We start from the raw sequence: 17116 nt of genomic DNA, 5'->3' as shown, positions 1-17116 counted from the left end.
TCTTACGTGGATTGAATGCATTTTAGCATCATCTAGAACTGTGATCATGTATCGGAAAGCAAACTTCAGCATCTGATTTATAGCTCCTGCCTCATATTCTGTAATTTCCATTTCCTCCAGGAGTTGTGCATCATCTGCATCTATCAGCATGCTCTTAGGAGAAGCCATCTTGTCAGACTCTAAGATAGAAAGTAATCAGGCTTCTCGAACTAAATCATCCGCATTAATATACTTAGTTCTGTTCTTTGTTTGTTTGTGGTTTTTGTTTTTTGTTTTTTGTTTCTCGAGATATGGTTTCTCTGTGTAGCTTTGCATCTTTCCTGGAACTCACTCTGTAGCCCAGGCTGGCCTTGAACTCACAGAGATCCACTTGCCTCTGCCTCCCAAGTGCTGGGATTAAAGGTGTCCGCCACCACCACCCGGCATTAGTTCTGTTCTTGATGCAAGTTCTTTCCATAGTGTGGGTTTTCCAATCCATCATGTACCATTGAGCAGTCTTCTCTCACATGGCTAAAGTATGTTTGTTTTCTTTGTCATATTAGTTAAAGGATAAAATGGCTATTTAATAATGTGGGGTGACAACCCAACACAGCTGAGGAAAAGATCCACAGCATAACTGGCTTTCTCTTAGATTTCTAACCCTTTGGGGTTCCATAGACAAGACCTGCCCTTCCCCTCACGTGGTGTCACCTTTGGGCACAGTCCTCAGACTTGCACGACAGGCTTGGGGTAGTTCTTCCTTGAACTGAGTGTCCTTGACTGGAGCAGGACTGTTTCAGAAACAATCAGTTCTTCTGGTTATGAACAGCATGGCAGCCTCTGCTGAGAACCCTTTGCCAGACTTTGATTGGGTTCATCCAGTGCCTCTTCAAGACTGCTGGAGCTCCTGCTCACCTCTGGAATGGCACTCGCCAACTCTTGGAAAGCCCTGTGGTTCCTACTCAAGTGGCTTATAAGAAGCTGCTGAAAAAGCCCTGGATTAGTATCATGTGGGGGAAAATGGTCTCCTGTCACTCAATGAGGACACAGAGCTTCCTATTCAGCCTCTGTAGCCTCTGCATAGCTAGGAATAGCAAAAACAGGACTGTTGTAGTGCATAACCTCATGCTGTTGTAATGTACTCAAAAGAGGTCTTGGATGTGGATCTTTGTGCTTTTGGAAATGTATCTCAGCAGCATCTAGTATTCATGTTGCAGGTCCTATGATGACCCTTATATGCTCATATTTGACAGGCAACATCCGAGACAGGTTGATTAATCCTCCTGTCATAGTTCTGATATTTTGGATGAGGAGCCCCTTGGGAAGTTGGCTCTTAAGTTCAGCTAACCCAGTGGTTAACGTACGAAGACAATGGCTCTACTTGCTTATATCTTACCACAAGGATTGTACCGTTGCTTTAAGTGAGTCAAGCCTGGGGCAATTGAGGAGAGTCGTTGGTTGACCACATCAGCCTGGGTGACTGAGTGTGTGCACATAGACTGACTTGGTATCTTTAGCATGGTGATCACGGGAGATTCCTGAGGTGTGTGATTTGAGGTGCATTGTCTCACCTGACTGCAGTGTTGTCTCCAAGAGTGTTGCGCATGGAGTTGAACATGTGAACTCAAAGTTTGCCTATGAAGAGGTCCTCTGTGATGTGCACCCACCCAGTGGAAGGGGATAGAGACATCCTCTGTTGGATGGAGGACTGGACAAAGCACTGGGACCTCTTTACATCCTCTTCCTGGAGAGTTTGTCCTCAGAAGAAATCCCAAGACAAGGTCCCCAAAGGACAGTCTGGGTGTCTTGATGAGGACCTTTTTCTCTGCCAGTTAAAGAATTAAAGGGCAGGAAAAATCGAGTGCAGCAGATGGCAGTGGAAAAATCTCTTAACACTGCAAACATCAGCAGACAGACTCGGCAGGTGTAGAAAGGTGTTTACTGGGGTGAGGAACACGCATGCAGCAGACAAACAAAGAAAAGGCCATTGCAAAGCAGCCGGGGCCTTGGGAAGCTGAAAAATTCAAATTCCAAACTTCTGTTGAGCAGAGGTTAATCGACATGAAGGGAAGGAACTTTAGGAGGCTAACTATTTAAAGCAGACAGCAGTTGATTCTTCTGGATGTCACAGTCGTCCATACAGCTGTCAATTTCACAGCAGTTTCCTTTGTATTAGTAATGCCAATAGGTAAAAAGGATCTCAGTCACTTCAGCAACAGAACCCTAAACGTCCATTCAATTCCGTAGAGATGCCATTAGTTAAAAGGTCTACTAAATTCAATAAAGAATTAAATAGATATACCAAGATCTTTATGAATGAAGAAAAATCTAGAATTTTATTTTGTTAAGTATATCAATAAAAAAACAACTAATAAAAAAAAAAGCTTAGCTATCCATACCCAGCTTATGCTATGAACAGGTTTTTATTTTATTATTATAATTTGTCCAACATTAGTATTTAGGATCAACTTTTTTTATTTAAATTTAAAATTATTTTTAACATATTTTGTTCATATTCATTCTGTAACTCCTCCATCCTACCCACCTACTACCTCTATTTGTGCATGTTCTGTTGTCCCCTTCCATAAAACAAAAACAGGTCTAAATAAACAACCATTAAGGCAAAGGATACCAAAACAAAAAACATACACAAAAATATGGAATCAGTTATTTGTTGGCCAGATGCTCGTGGGCATGGGGCCTGCCCTGGAGTGTGGTTGATGTACTCAGTGACACTCCCTCCATTGGGGAGTTTTGTGTCTGCTCCCCCGCTGTGCTGGGGTTTTTGTGTGGTTTGAACTCTTGCAGATCTTGTGTGTGTTGCCAGTCTCTGAGTTCTTATGTATGTTGTCGTGTGTCTGGAAGACACTTTCCTTAGAGTTATCTACCACCTCTCACTCTTAAAATCTTTCAGCTTCCACTTCAGTTCCTCAAGCATTGAGGGGAAGGGTTTGATGACGAGAGCTCATTTGGGTGCCCCAGAGTCTCTCACCCTCTGCACATTGTCCAGTTGTGAGTCTCTGTTAAGTCCCACCTACTGCAAGGGAAGCTTCTCTGATAAGGGCTGAGTGATGCACTGATCTATGTATGAGTATGCCATTAGTATGCCTTTAGGAGTATTTTGTTACTTTGTTCTTTCAGCAGAATAATGGTAGTAAGTTTTCCTCTAGAACCTATGAGCTATAGTCTCAGGGTTTTGGCCACCTTAACAATGTCAGATATGGGTTCAGTTTCATGGAGTGGACCTTAAATCCAGTTAAAAAATGGTTAGTTACTCTCAAAACATTTGTGCTACTATTACACCAGTTACATCTTGCAAGCATGATAATGTGTTAAGCATCTTTTTATTATTGTATTGGTTCCCATAGAAGTTACTTTATTTTTTTCATTGTGTATATATTTTTGTCTCTGTGTGGGTTTGTGCACTTGTGTGCTGGTACTCTTGAGGTCAAAAGTGTATTGGGTCTTCTGGAGATGGAGTAATAGAAGGTTATGAGCCTTTGGACATGGGGTGCTGGACCCAAACTAGGTAAAGCAAGTTGCTCTCTTAACTACGGAGCCATCTCTCCACTCCCTACTGAAACACACGAGTTTTATAAATATCGACGTTTTCATGTTTCAAAAGTCAAAAAAGAAGCTGTATACAGAAGCTTGAACAAATATGGAATAATATTTCTTGTGCAATATTATTTTAAAGTGTGTTGCATTTTCCTTACTGATTTTGTTAACAGTTCAAAGATGTGTTTGGTTAAATAAAATTAACCTGTGAGCAGGAGGCTGAGTCAGCAAGTAGCTGACAGGAAGTGGTAGGGAGGAACCAGGTGTAGCTAGGGTTTTTAAGGGGACTGAGAGAAGGACGCTGGGTTATTTGGAAGACACCAGCAAAGGGAGAAGGTTAGTTACCTGCTATTCAGCCTCCCGAGAGAGCAGAATTCCGCTTCAACCTTTGAATTGTGAGTTCTTTAGAGGGATAGAGATCTAAACTTTCCCTTAGTAGCTTTGAAAGAGACAGTGCCTGCGGGAACAGAATCCCCTGTGGCCCTTCAGCCGAGCTGCTGCTGCTGGTAGCAGGAGAGTTGCGATCTCTGGTTAGGACAATTGTTGCTTAAGGGGCAGCCACTGTAAATGATAGTAAAATCAGTTAACAGCAATTCTCCTGTTAGAAGGAAAGTGACACCCTAATTTTTCAATTGAAGAGAATGTCTTTGTGGCCTTTACTTGTTAGCTCTAAGAAGATGCCTAATACTAGATTCAGGTGATTGTGAAACTTTAGAGTAGTTACCTAAAAATATTAATTCATAAAAGTAAAGGATGATTTTTATTAAAAATAGACAGCAGAACCCAAAACAGTGGGTCAAGACTACATGAGAAGGTTCTAAACAGAGAACTGGCAGGAATACAGTTCAGTTTCATTTAAAAAAAATAGAGCAGAGCAAATCAACCTTAAGTTTATTAAAGATACTACTTTACATGACCTAGACTCTAGATTTGTTCCTTATACTGTGGAAGATTTCAATTATTGAGTTTCTCATCAAACATTTTTATGTAGATTGGGATTCCAAAAAGAAAATTCCAGTTTGATGACTTATGATCTTCCTGGCCTGCCTCCTGAATGCTGAATTACAGGCAAACACCCTACATTTGGGTTCAGTTTGACTTTTTAAAGGGACATTTCAGGACAGCAATTTCAAATAATAAGTTAAATAATTCCAGGTCTTGGCACTGAGTACCTTTCAGATCCCACTTGTATCTCTACATTGTGAAGTTCAGAAGGGCAGAGCTAAGTATCCATTCTCAGTTTGCCTTGAGGAGTAAGTGCTCTTCACAACTGTGTGAATGTTTTGCTAGGCATTTGGTTTTTACCTGTGTAGATGATTATGTACTTCTGGGTTTGTCAGAAACTGAAGAATATCTTTTCAAATTTTAGTGAGTCAAATTGATTTTAAAAACTCTCAAGTAGCTATAGCTAATAAAATGTATGCTTTTCTGTATGAAAAATTTCTGAATTTAAATTATTTATTGTTGATTTTAGATGCTGTCATTATTTGTATATAGTCTTTGTGGAAATGGAAGAGTATAAAATGTATAAATGTGTTTTTTTTTTTTTAATGCATAGCTCCACCAAGTATGTTAGTGAAGGATGAATATGTTCATGACTTTGAGGGGCAGCCATCCTTACCCACTGAAGGACATTCAATTCAAACCATCCAACATCCACCAAGTAATCGTGCATCAACGGAGACATACAGCGCCCCAGCTCTGTTAGCCCCATCTGAGTCTAATGCTACCAGTACCACCAACTTCCCCAACATTCCTGTGGCTTCCACAAGTGAGTTACGCAGTCCAATGTAGTTGTAAGTTTTCCTAACTATTGAATATTTATGTGTAGTCACTTGGAGAAACCTCAAATAAGTAAAAATTGAAGCTGTTGTGGTCTTTCTGGTGCTGGGTATTGAACCGGGGCCAGGTGCATACTCGGTGAACTCTCACTTCTGAGCCATACCACTCAGCCTGTAGGAGAAAAGATGTTAAATTGGTATTTGAGTTCATTGTGGAGAAAATGGTGTTTGTAATTTCTTTAACGTTTCCTATGTTGATAGGCAGTCAAATGTTATGACTGATTATAATCTTAAATTGAAGTATGTTATTTACTATTACATGCATAAGTAAGAAAATGCCTGTATTTTTCAGATAGATTTTAAAGACATATTTAAGTAGTTAACAAGTAATTTTTTAATTATCGTATGTGTGAGTGTGTAATTGTGTAATTGTACGTGTGCACACATGTGGGCGTGGTATGTTAGTTGAGGTCAGAGGACAGCTTTGTGGAGTCATTTCCCTCCTTCCATCTTTACATGGGTTCTAGGTATCAAACTCAGGTTACTTTCCCTATTGAGTAAGCCATCTCACTGGCCCAGCACACAGCCTTGAACCAAGATGTTTTTAAAAGTTTGTGCAATTGAAACCTTTCTTTTTTTTATTTTTGGTTTTTCGAAACAGGGTTTCTCCGTGTAGTTTTGGTGCCTGTCCTGGATCTCACTCTGTAGACCAGGCTGGCCTCAAACTCGCAGATATCCGCCTGGCTCTGCCTCCTGAGTGCTGGGATTAAAGGGTGTGCCACTGCTGCCCTGTGAAGCCTTTCTTTTAGTCCATTATTTTGTCTGAGAGGGTAACTTTATAGTAGTTTTCTCAATTTCCTGTTGTGACTACTAGGAAAAAGGGCTTTTAAACAGACTTTAATATTTATTTTAATACTCATTTAAAATATTAATAACTTTAAATATTACTGCCCCAGGTAGGCATCAAGTATTTTAACCAGTTTCAATATAAAGCTAACACATCTTTGAAAAGGATTCTTGTGGTAAAGACTTTTCTACCATGTCATAGGAGGTTCTCAGTCTCTGTTCTGTTCTGTTTTCTTCCTCCTTTTCCTGTCTCTGTTTCTTGATCATATCAATGGAAACTAGGATCTCTCCTGTGTTAGGTGAACCCTGGACCACTGAGCTACATCCCCAGCCCAGGCTCAGCTTTTCTGGGAGCCTAATAAAGAAAGTGTGATCTGGTTTTGTTTGTATTGTATTGTTCAAAAGTTGAACAGCTTCCTGCTTTGCATAGTAGAGTAATTTTTTTGTTTAATTAAAAAAACAAACAAAAAGGAATGTGAGTGTGTGATGGGGTGTGTGCTGTGGTATAATGCAGAAATCAGGATAGCTGCTGGTGTTGGTCCTTTCTGTCCAGCTTGTTGGTCAGTCTGGCTGTTTGCAGCTGCGTACGGCGTATGCCAGGCTAGCTGGCTGGTGGGCTCTTGTCTCTACCTCCATCTCATAGGAGGAGTTACAGGGTCACACTGTTGTGTCTGTCCAGCTTTATGTGGGCTCAGGGGATAGAATTGAGCTCTGTGTGTTTGCAGGGCAAGTGCTTTACCCACTGAGACATCTTCCTAGCCCCTAATTATTACTCTTATTTTTAAATTTAAATGTTACAGAGCATGTGAATATTATTAATTCATTTTACTAAGAGCATTGTTTTTAAACCTATGTTGTCAAGAGATTGTTGACTGATAAAGATTGATATTTGCCACTACCTAACAATGTAGTTTCTGTTAGTATCAGTTTAAACTCAACATTAAAATTTGGGATAAATAGGAGATTTATGTCTGAAATTTTTTTGCTTCCACCCCTGACCCTTCCTCTAGTGCTGGGTATCCAAGCCAGTATGTCACCCATGATAGGCAAGCACTTGGCCACTGAACTGTGTGCCTGGCCCCTGTAATTGTTTTCAGAATTTCTCATTAGTCCATTTTACCACTTGAAAGCAGTCTTTTTCAGTGGTCATAATCTTAGCACAGATAATTTGTGTACATTTGACAGAGATGTGTATGTATATAGATTTTGGGGGTGGGGTTGAGACAAGATTTCACTTCATAAGCCAGGCTGACTTTGGCTCTGATTTCCTTGTTTGAGCCTCTGAAATGCTGGGATTACATGTGTGCAGCCTGACACCTACCTTGCAATCTCTGGCTTCCCGTCTTTTTATTTGCTCCTTTGGAGTACGGTTGACAGAAATGATGGAAATAGAAAGTAAAATAGATACTCCACTTAGATGTAGATTACTGCTGGTTTTACATTCTCTGGAGAGTGAGCTTTGTTCAGTGATTTCCAAAGTGACTTCATTTTGACTTTTTCCTCCCCTCCCTGCAGGAAGAGTGTGCTTGAAGGCCAGAAAAAGATGTGAATGAAATATATCCAATTCTGTCTTAATACTTTTTAAAGTAGATTTTTATAATTGAAATATAAATATAAATATAAATACTGTAGCTTTTAGAACTTGCGGTGAAATGTTTCCTTATTTCTAAAAAGATATATTGATAGAGTTAAAGGAACGAAAACAAATTAGATTAAAATAGAGGAATGGGAAGGCTATTTTATGTGAACTGGTTTTACATTGTTAACATCTTAGACTCTTGAGTCTGTGGTGGTAATTCTCAGTGTGATGAGTTTGCAGTGGTTTTGCAGGTCCTAGTTTTAAGGAATTGTGCTATGTAGGGAGGAGAAATGTTCTTTGTTTTTGTTTTTGTTGAGACAAGAGTCTTATAGCCCAGCTGGCCTGGAGTTCCTCTTGCTTAGGCTTCTTCCTGCTCCGATTGTAGCCATACCGCTGTGCCTGGCAAATTCCTTCTCTTGTTGTGGAGATTGTGGTGACTTAGTTTCTTTATCTGATTGCCTTCCATTTATGAGAAAAGAAAAACAGTGTCATTGACAAATAACAGCAAGTGGGAGAAACATGACCTAATGCTTGCTTTAAGAAATAGCCTTTTCCACTGACAAAATAAAACCTATAAATGGCAGATAATAAAACATAATGGAATATATTTTGAGCAGGATAGGAGCCAAAGGAAACCATTTTCTTGGCATATTACAGAGGGAGCAACTGAACTGATTTAATGCAAATCTGGGCATACAGTGACATTCTTGACATGATTTTGAGTTTTTAAAAAGGACATGAAAAGTTTCAAAATTGATAAACAGTTTCTTGTTTTACCAAATGCTGCTTTGGTTGGCAGTGAAGGTTGTTTTGTTTGACATGAACTTTCTCACCCTTGCCATCCTCTTCCATGGACAACCCTTGCCTCCTGTGTTTGTTGTTGTTGACCGTCATTGTCCTGCCTTACCAGCACCAATGCCGTGGTAGATTAACATTCTGTTGGTCCAGAGTGGTCTGGGTGAAGTGCCTGGGGGTCAAACTGGTGCTTCTAAAGCTGTTGTGAAGCCTAGACCTGTAGAGTGTTTCTTAGCATTTGAAGAGGTCTGTGAAGAAATAGGCCACTAATGTTAGAAAACATTTTTTTTTTTTTAATTTCATTTCATGTGCATTGGTGTTTTACCTGTATGTATGTATGCCTGTGTGAGGGCATCAGATTCCCTGAAACTGGAGTACAGATGGTTGTGAGCTGTCATGTGGGTGATGGGAATCAAACCCAGGTCCTCTGGAAGAACAGCCAGTGCTCTTACCCACTGAGCTACTCTCCAGCTCCTGGAAAACATTTCTTAAGAAAGGACATTTTGGATAATTTCCTTTATAAATGCTTTTAGCTTTTTTATTTGATAGGCAATGGGTGAGTTCCACTTTTGGCCCACCTTTTTAATTGTGGATTACCAGACATAATTAGACCATCATCTTTGTATAAAAGCATAAAATTGCATCTATACGTGTGCCATGTTAATGTCTTCTTGTTTCTCTAGGTCAGCCGGCCAGTATTCTGGCAGGCAGCCATAGTGAAGGACTGTTGCAGATAGCTTCAGGGCCTCAGCCAGGACAGCAGCAGAATGGATTTACTGGTCAGCCAGCTACTTACCATCATAGTATGTACACGCTTTTTAACATCTTAAGTAGTTGAGAAAAACCAGGCAGCCTTTCTAAAAGCAAATTAATGCATATGGGCCTTAATTTTTAGACAGCACTACCACCTGGACTGGAAGTAGGACCGCACCATACACACCTAATTTGCCTCACCACCAAAACGGCCATCTTCAGCACCACCCGCCTATGCCGCCCCATCCTGGACATTACTGTAAGCTCTCGTTTTCATTGTAAGCAGGGCCTTTTTCTTTTCTAGCCAGGACTTTGATTTCTGTTTTCATAATAAATGGTTTTGCATCTTTTATTCATCTTACAATTTAATTTCATTAAATAATTAGTGCGTTTTACTTTTTCAGTATTTTTTTTTTGTAAACAGTTCCTTTCAATACTTATACCTTTGTTCTGCACTGATGTTCACTAAGTACATTCATTTCTCTGTTGCTGATGGTTCATCAACACCACATTGATTTCCATTCCTTTGTTTGCTTTACATGTGTTTTTAGGTTTCGTGTGTTACCCACCCACAGTCGACTGAAGCCCTTGAGTAATATGATCTCAAGGTTTCCCTCACCATAGAATCAATGCAATAGATACTATAAATACTTAGGTGTTGAATCTATTGATACTCCATATAGGTGTGATTGGGAAGAGTACCCTACAGACAGTCCAGTTTCAGATAGAATAGGAACATTCTTCATTTGATTTTAAAATCATGAATATAGGAATGAAGAAAAAAAATCAGAAATACATATTTTCCATAAATACAAAATCCCCTTTTCTTTCATTTTAAGATTAATAGTACCAAAGATACTGGAAAAGTACAAAAGACATAAATAATAAAACTACTTACAATCTTGAGTAACCCAGACAAACTCACTCCTAGTAGTATTTCCTTCCAGTCATACAATGGGTGTGTGTGTGTTTGTGTGTGTGATAGGTATATATGGGGGAGGGCCTTGCTATATGCATATTGTTATGTATCAGTTACATTACTCTTTCCAGGTATTCAGAGAATATGATTTCTAATGGCTACCTGGACCAGTGTGTAGAGTATTGGGTTTGCTCTATGATCACTGGTCACTTATTTAAACTTACTAAGCCTCAAGGGTTGTAATTTTATCTGCCTGTAACAACATTGTAAGAAGTGAATGTGGTAATTCTGTGAGGGATTTAGCATAATGTGTTAACAAATAAGCTTTCAATTATGAGTTATTGGTCCATTATATAAATGTCCCTAATTGAATAAATATAAGCACTTATTTTTAGAAAAGATTGGCAATTTAAGTCATTATACATTGCATTATAAATTACACTAATATGTTACATGAATAATTAATTTATAATTTGCATTAAGTATTGCATGTATAACTTTGTAAACTGATAAATAGCATTTGTCAGATACCACTTAAAAGTTAGCTATTAGTATCACAAAAAATTCAAGAAAGAAGCTTTTAAATTCTTAGACATGGCATAAACTTGATCTAAACAAGTCTTAAGGCTTATGATATTTATATTTGAAGTTTATTAAAAGTTTTGATGCTGGGGAAAACTTTTAATAAGTAAAATGGGATTTTTATTATATTTTCTTTAGGGCCAGTTCACAATGAGCTTGCATTCCAGCCTCCTATTTCCAATCATCCTGGTAAGTATATTCCAATATTGAGTCCCTGTATAAAGATTTTTATTAAGATAACTGGTACATGTATGCCCATGGATTATATTACAGGGTAACTAACTTAGACAATGCAGTATTCATTATGACTTAATCAGCAGTTTCAGAGTAGCTGATAGTCACACATAGACTATATTTAATTCATTTTTAACTGAAAGAAAAGTAAAAACTGTTTTAAAATCAGCAACTAAGTACAGAATTGCCAGTTTTTAGCATTGAACACATAAATATGCAGCAGAATGAAACTAAGCTTAAGTAGAATAGCTTCAAACCTGCTGCTAAAAAAGCCAAGGAAGAGGTGAGTGAGGTGGCTTAGCGGGTCACAGTGCTTGCTGCCACGTCAGATGAGCCTGAGTGTGGTCTCGAGGACCCACATGTTAGCAGAGACTGACTTCCACAAGCTGCCCTCTGACCGCTACATAGATGATGTGTCAGTGTGTGTGTGTGAGAGAGAGAGAATGAGAGACACTGAGTGCTAAATTTAATTAAAATGTTAGAGAAGAATCTTAAATAGATGCTAAAACCAAAAATAATTGTAAATAACTTTTATAAGAAAGGTACAGATCTGCCTAACTGAAATTTAGAAAATACTGGGTTAAATTATAGAAGCAGGAAAACAGAAAACCCTGAAAACTTGAGATGTCAGAGGACCCCTGTAACATAAACAATTGGAATGTGAGATTTTCAAATTCTGACTTTTTACTGATTTTCTTCACCTTAGGTGCACATACAGTTACAGCCAGATATAGAGATAGTCATGTCCTTTATGTAAGACCTTGTAGTATTTATTCTCATGATTTACACATGCTTTTTTTTGCATATTATTTGCAAATATGCCATCATTTTCCATAAGAGACTTTGAGCATCTACAGATTTGGGTATCTGATGGCTCTTTTGGAACCACCATTTGTGGACATAGGACAACTCTGTTTGTTTCTCAATAAAGAGTTAAAAATATAGCTGTAGTCACCCTTAAGTATAAGTGGAAGGATAACTTAGAGTTCTACAGAGTTGTGTAAGTGGGGTTTTGTTACGTACGCTGATTTTAAGTTTTTTTCTACCTGCTTAAAAGTATAGACGATCTTTGTGCTTATAGCTCTTCTCATATTTTAGTTTAGAGAGTAACAATTCCTAGATGAAGAGACAAAAGGACTTTATTGACACCAGAGTGCAGCACCAGTCTTAAGATGCTCACTAGTAGAGATGTAATTCTTTTTTTTTTTAGTATTTTAATTATTTTTTTTAAATTACACTCATGATATTAATTAATTACACGCATGATATTAATCACATTTGTGGTATTCGTAGATTACATTTGCAGTATTCATTGAATTATATATAATATATAAATATATATTAAATACAGGCTTATAGCACAATGGGAGGACCCCAGTGGGCAGAAGTTCGCTACTGATGTTTTACAATCTTGCATCTAAGCTGTTAACACCCATTATTCAGGATACACAGACAAGGAACTTCCCTTAAGCATTCAGGAGGGTGAAACCTGGCAGGGAATTAGCATAGGGAGGATATCAAGGTCAAGGTCTGCAGGCAAGGCAACAGTTACCCAAAACGGGGGCCAGGGACCTACAGGTCCCCCTTTTATTAAAAAATGAGCTTTTGACTTGGGTTACATGGGACGTCAGCAGGTCACCTTACCCGTCATGGAGATGACTGCCCAGGCCACACAGGTGCTCTGTCTTAGGTTGGTGAGTGTCACCCAAGCATTACCCGTCTCTGAATACTCATTATCATACAGGCTCAATCGTGGCACTGGGCTTGCGATCTGTGTGTTTGATACTGAAAAGACTAACAGAAGTCCTATCTCACCCATAGCCAGTAGGCTAAAGGCAACTGAGCCATTTCCTTCCTTAACGAGCCATACTGTAGTTTGGAGTCCTTATAAGATAGTATCCCAAAAGCAACTGGAACTTGAGTTTATAAATTTATAATTTTCAAAGCCAATCAAGATGTATATAACTACTGAATTAAATTTAGTAGATGTAATTCTTAATGATTGTCTTGCTGTAATACATTTCATATTTGGAAACATTGTATCAAGATCTTAATTTATGTTTGGATAAATATATTGTAAGGGGAAAATGCAAAGTTGCAAGAATAAGAACTTTTGCTGACTGAGTCAGCATTCTTGAGAGTCAGTGCTGATTTAAGTTCCTTTAGTGTTTTGTGTAGCTTAGTAGAGATGGTCTACAGGAATAAGGATGGCCTTATTCTGAAGAAAGGCTTAGCTGGGTGGTGGTGGCGCACACCTTTAATCCCAGCACTTGGGAGGCAGAGGCAGGTAGATCTCTGAGTTCGAGGCCAGCTTGGTCTACTGAGTGAGCTCCGGGACTACACTGAGAAATCCTGTCTTGAGAAAAGAAAAAAAAAGAAGGAAGGAAGGATGGATGTAATACTGAACGGAATGTACAGTGGGAATAGATATGGCAGTTAACTATCATCTGGACTTGATTTAGGTTTAGCGATTGCCTTTCGCCTCTTGATAAATTTGCTTCATACTTCTCACAATAGAATGGATAAGGAGGCTGAGTTGCCCCTGCTGTTTAGAGAATAGTATTGATTACATGAACATGTATCTGTAGCAGCCTGTATTGATATTAATACCTGTCTTTTCAATAGAATACAGAAGTAGCTTAATGATCAATGCATCCTAAAAGAGTTTTTTGTCCAGCTGGTTGCAGGAAAGGATTAGTTCTGCAATTTTACTACTATTGACATCAGTAGGTTAGAACTCAGGTCTTGCTTGATGATTGATATGGGAGGGCCCAGCTCACTGTGGACAGTGCCACCCTTGGTTTGGTGGTCCTGGGTGCTATAAGAGAAGCAAGCCAGTTAGCAGTGTTCCTCTATGGGCTCTGCTTCAGTTCCTGACTTAAGTTTTGCCTTGACTTCCCTCAGTGATGGATTGTGACTTGACACTTGTAGCATGAAATAAACCCTTTTCTCCCCAGGTTTTTAGTTGTGTGTAGCACAATAGAAACCCCAAGATAAAGAGATAAACAATCAATAGAAACCCCAAGACAAAGAGATAAAGGTGTTAGTTATCAGGAGACAAGAAACATTTGAATTCTAGAATCATACACCTTACTCTCCCCTCCTAAATGCTGTTTAAGCATGCCAATGGCTATGCCCTTGGTACCTAATGCTAGCCATACTCAAATACAGTAACCAGCTTACACATCTGCTTTCTTTATTGAACAAATAGAAAAGATATCAGTTAAATATTATTCTCCCCTCTAGCTTTGGTTGTCTAGGAACTTACTATTTAGATCAGGCTGGCCTCAGACTCACAGAGATCCACCTGCCTCTGACTGTGGAGTGCTGGGATCAAAGGTATGTGCTATCACTACCCGACCTAAATATTAAAAAGGTCAGTTGCTCTATTTCTTCTTCACAGAGTTACACCTTTTTTTTCTTGAAGCCGATGTTCTTCTGTCATACTGTTGTTTTCTTCAATGTCTTTAGGTTGTGTTCAAACACAAATGGATTTGAACTTTACCAACTTCAGGTGTATTTCAGGAGTATTTTCATATGCTCATAACAGACTTCTAGGTTATTACATTCAGATCTGAGTAAGAAAGGAATAATTCAGTGGATACAGGTATCCATCCAGATTTGTATTACTTTATTTTTATTTCAGAAATTAAAGACAGTACTTTGAAGAGACACATTTTCCATTACAACTGAACAATATTTCTAAAACCTGTGCTTTACAATCCATTCCCCCTTTGCAAGCTAAGCTCTTACATTGCAAAATAAAATCAAACCTCCAAATAAGGTAATTAATATTATTTGTTTGTTTTTTGATTTTGGCTAATGTGACTTCATGGGATTGGCTTCATAACTTAGGAGCAGAAACCCTTTAGATACCAGGTCTGTGCCCAGCCTTGGTGCCTTTCAGCTGGGCTGGCATTAGAGAAGTGCTCTCCCAGCTTTTTGTTCGTGCTGGCCCCAAGAAGCTGCAGAGTTGTTGTTTATGTATTATTTGGTCCTTGAGGTAAAATAGCAAAGACATGCAGAAAGGCTTAAGGGATATTTTCTATTAGCTTTCTATATTTTTAAAATAAAGCCTTTCCTCTGACTATTGAGAATGAAAAGGCTTTCGTGCAGTAGATTGTAGCCCAACACTGTCTGATTCTCTCTCACATCAATTACCTGTTGGCCTGTGTCTTCACAAATTAAGACTCCCTTCCTTCCACCTTCTTAGGTCTTGGTTTTCTATCGCTGGTCTGTGATGTAACCCAGTACAACTTCCTCTTCATTCTTAGCCATTTAGAACTCTTATGACTATCAGCAGGCCAGTGAGTATCACCTGTAAGAGTAAGAGCTGCAGCTTCCACAAGCATGGCTGCCCTGTGGAGTCTAGATTATTAGGCAAACGGGAACTTGCTGGTGGGGAGGTAAGGAAAGCTTTAGTTCACTGGCAGACATTTCATTTGATAATGATAAAAGTATATTTTTCTTAAACATGAAGGCTACAAAACTTTTTCTTCTTTGAGTTGACTTGCTTGTAATGAAGATCTAGCCTTCAGTAGGAACTGGGAAATACATTGTACTTGGAAACACCACCCCCAGCATTATATTCACTTTGTAACCAAGTTTTCATTTTTATACTATCTACTCAAAGATCTTGTAAGTGGTACTAGTTTTGATTAGTCAGAAAATTAGCTAAGTTTTAAATTGTTTCAATTTTTAGTTTTACTCAGTATACCTACTGCTTATTTGCTGGTTATTATTGTTCATAACATGATGTGATACCTTCATTAAAGATTTTTATTTATGGCGGCTGGAGAGATGGTCCATCACTTGAGAGCAGTGGCTGCTCTTCCAAACAATCTGGTTTGACTCCCAGGACCCATGTAGCAGCACTCAAGCATCTATTACTACAGTGCTAGGGAGTCTGGTACTCTGCACACGTGATAAACATATGTATGTGCAGACAAACATACATACATGCAGACATACTCATGAAATGCAAATAAATCTAGAAAAAAAATTTTACTATAGAAAATAACTTCACAGCTGGATGGTGGTGGCACATGCCTTTAATTCCAGCGTAAAGAGGCAGAGGCAGCAGATCTCTGAGAAACTGTCTCAAAAAACCAAAAGAAAATTCACAAATATTTCAGAACTGGCGTTTAAGCAGTCATTTAGGTATATTTTTTGTTGCAGTAGCGCCTGCGCTACCACCACCTGTTCACCATGTCCGAGCAAGGGGCTGTGGATTGAAAAATAGAGACAACAGGGTCATTTATTGAAAGAGGGAGGAAACCTTCAATACAGGCTTACAGCACAATGGGAGAACCCTGGAGGGCAGAAGTGCACTACGGATGTTTTACAGTCTTGCATCTAAGCTGTTAACGCCCAATATGCAGGATACACAAACAAAGAACCTCCGTGAGCGTTCTGGAAGGAGGAAACCGGCAGGGAATCAGCATAGGGAGGACATCTGGTTAAAGTCGGCAAGCAGGCAACAGCTACCCAAAATGGGGGGCCAGGGCCCTACAATTTTTATGTTCTGAACAAATATTTTTAAAGAATTAAATTTGTAGGGAATTTATTGGATTGATGTTACAAAGTATTATCCCCCCCCCCCTTTTTTTTTTAAGAGACAATCTTCCTGTATACCCTAGGCTGTCCTGAAACTCACTGTGTAGTCCAGGCTGGCCTTATTTACCATTCTTCCTATATTAGTGACTCAAATGTGCCATGGGCAGGCTTTTATGTGCCTTATTAACTCCTCATTGGCAAGTGCTCTGTTGCTTGACGATTTTTGCCAAGCAGTTAGGTTCCTTTATGTATTAGCTGCCTCTCTCATTGCAGAAGCACCTTGGGGAAGAAAGGGTTCCTTTTTGGCTCCCAGGTGAGAATCTAGCTCAGCAGTGCGGAGTAGTGGGTGACTGATGTCTCCTAACGCCTGCTGCCACTGTCTGTGAATTGAAGGTCACGTGGTTGTTTCCCAGCTGCGTGTTTTCACATTTCCTGCTCCACTCTTTGTTCTTTCTGTAGACCTGGGTGAGAGCCGTGAGCAGTAACTATGACACAGACTGAGTCTTCTCTTGGGAGACTCCATCCACCTAGCAC

At 39.1% G+C, this 17116-nt stretch overlaps 1 protein-coding gene across 2 annotated transcripts in view; it reads left to right on the top strand.

Annotated features, from left to right (window-relative positions):
- Nucleotides 1-17116, top strand: part of Smad4 (SMAD family member 4) — a 76684-nt gene that overhangs the window by 33002 nt on the left and 26566 nt on the right. Inside the window, exons 5-8 of one of the 2 annotated variants that reach the window (XM_028864719.2) lie at nt 5096-5308; nt 9222-9341; nt 9434-9550; nt 10931-10981. In XM_028864719.2, coding sequence (XP_028720552.1) covers nt 5096-5308; nt 9222-9341; nt 9434-9550; nt 10931-10981 — 501 coding nt within the window. The remainder of the gene's footprint in view (nt 1-5095; nt 5309-9221; nt 9342-9433; nt 9551-10930; nt 10982-17116) is intronic. The other variant, XM_028864721.2, reaches the window with a different exon arrangement.

Source organism: Peromyscus leucopus, chromosome 19 (assembly GCF_004664715.2).
Source record: "Peromyscus leucopus breed LL Stock chromosome 19, UCI_PerLeu_2.1, whole genome shotgun sequence".
Taxonomy (NCBI): Eukaryota; Metazoa; Chordata; class Mammalia; order Rodentia; family Cricetidae; genus Peromyscus; species Peromyscus leucopus.
Note: the sequence above shows the minus strand (reverse complement) of the source record. Positions and strands in the feature narration are given on the sequence as shown.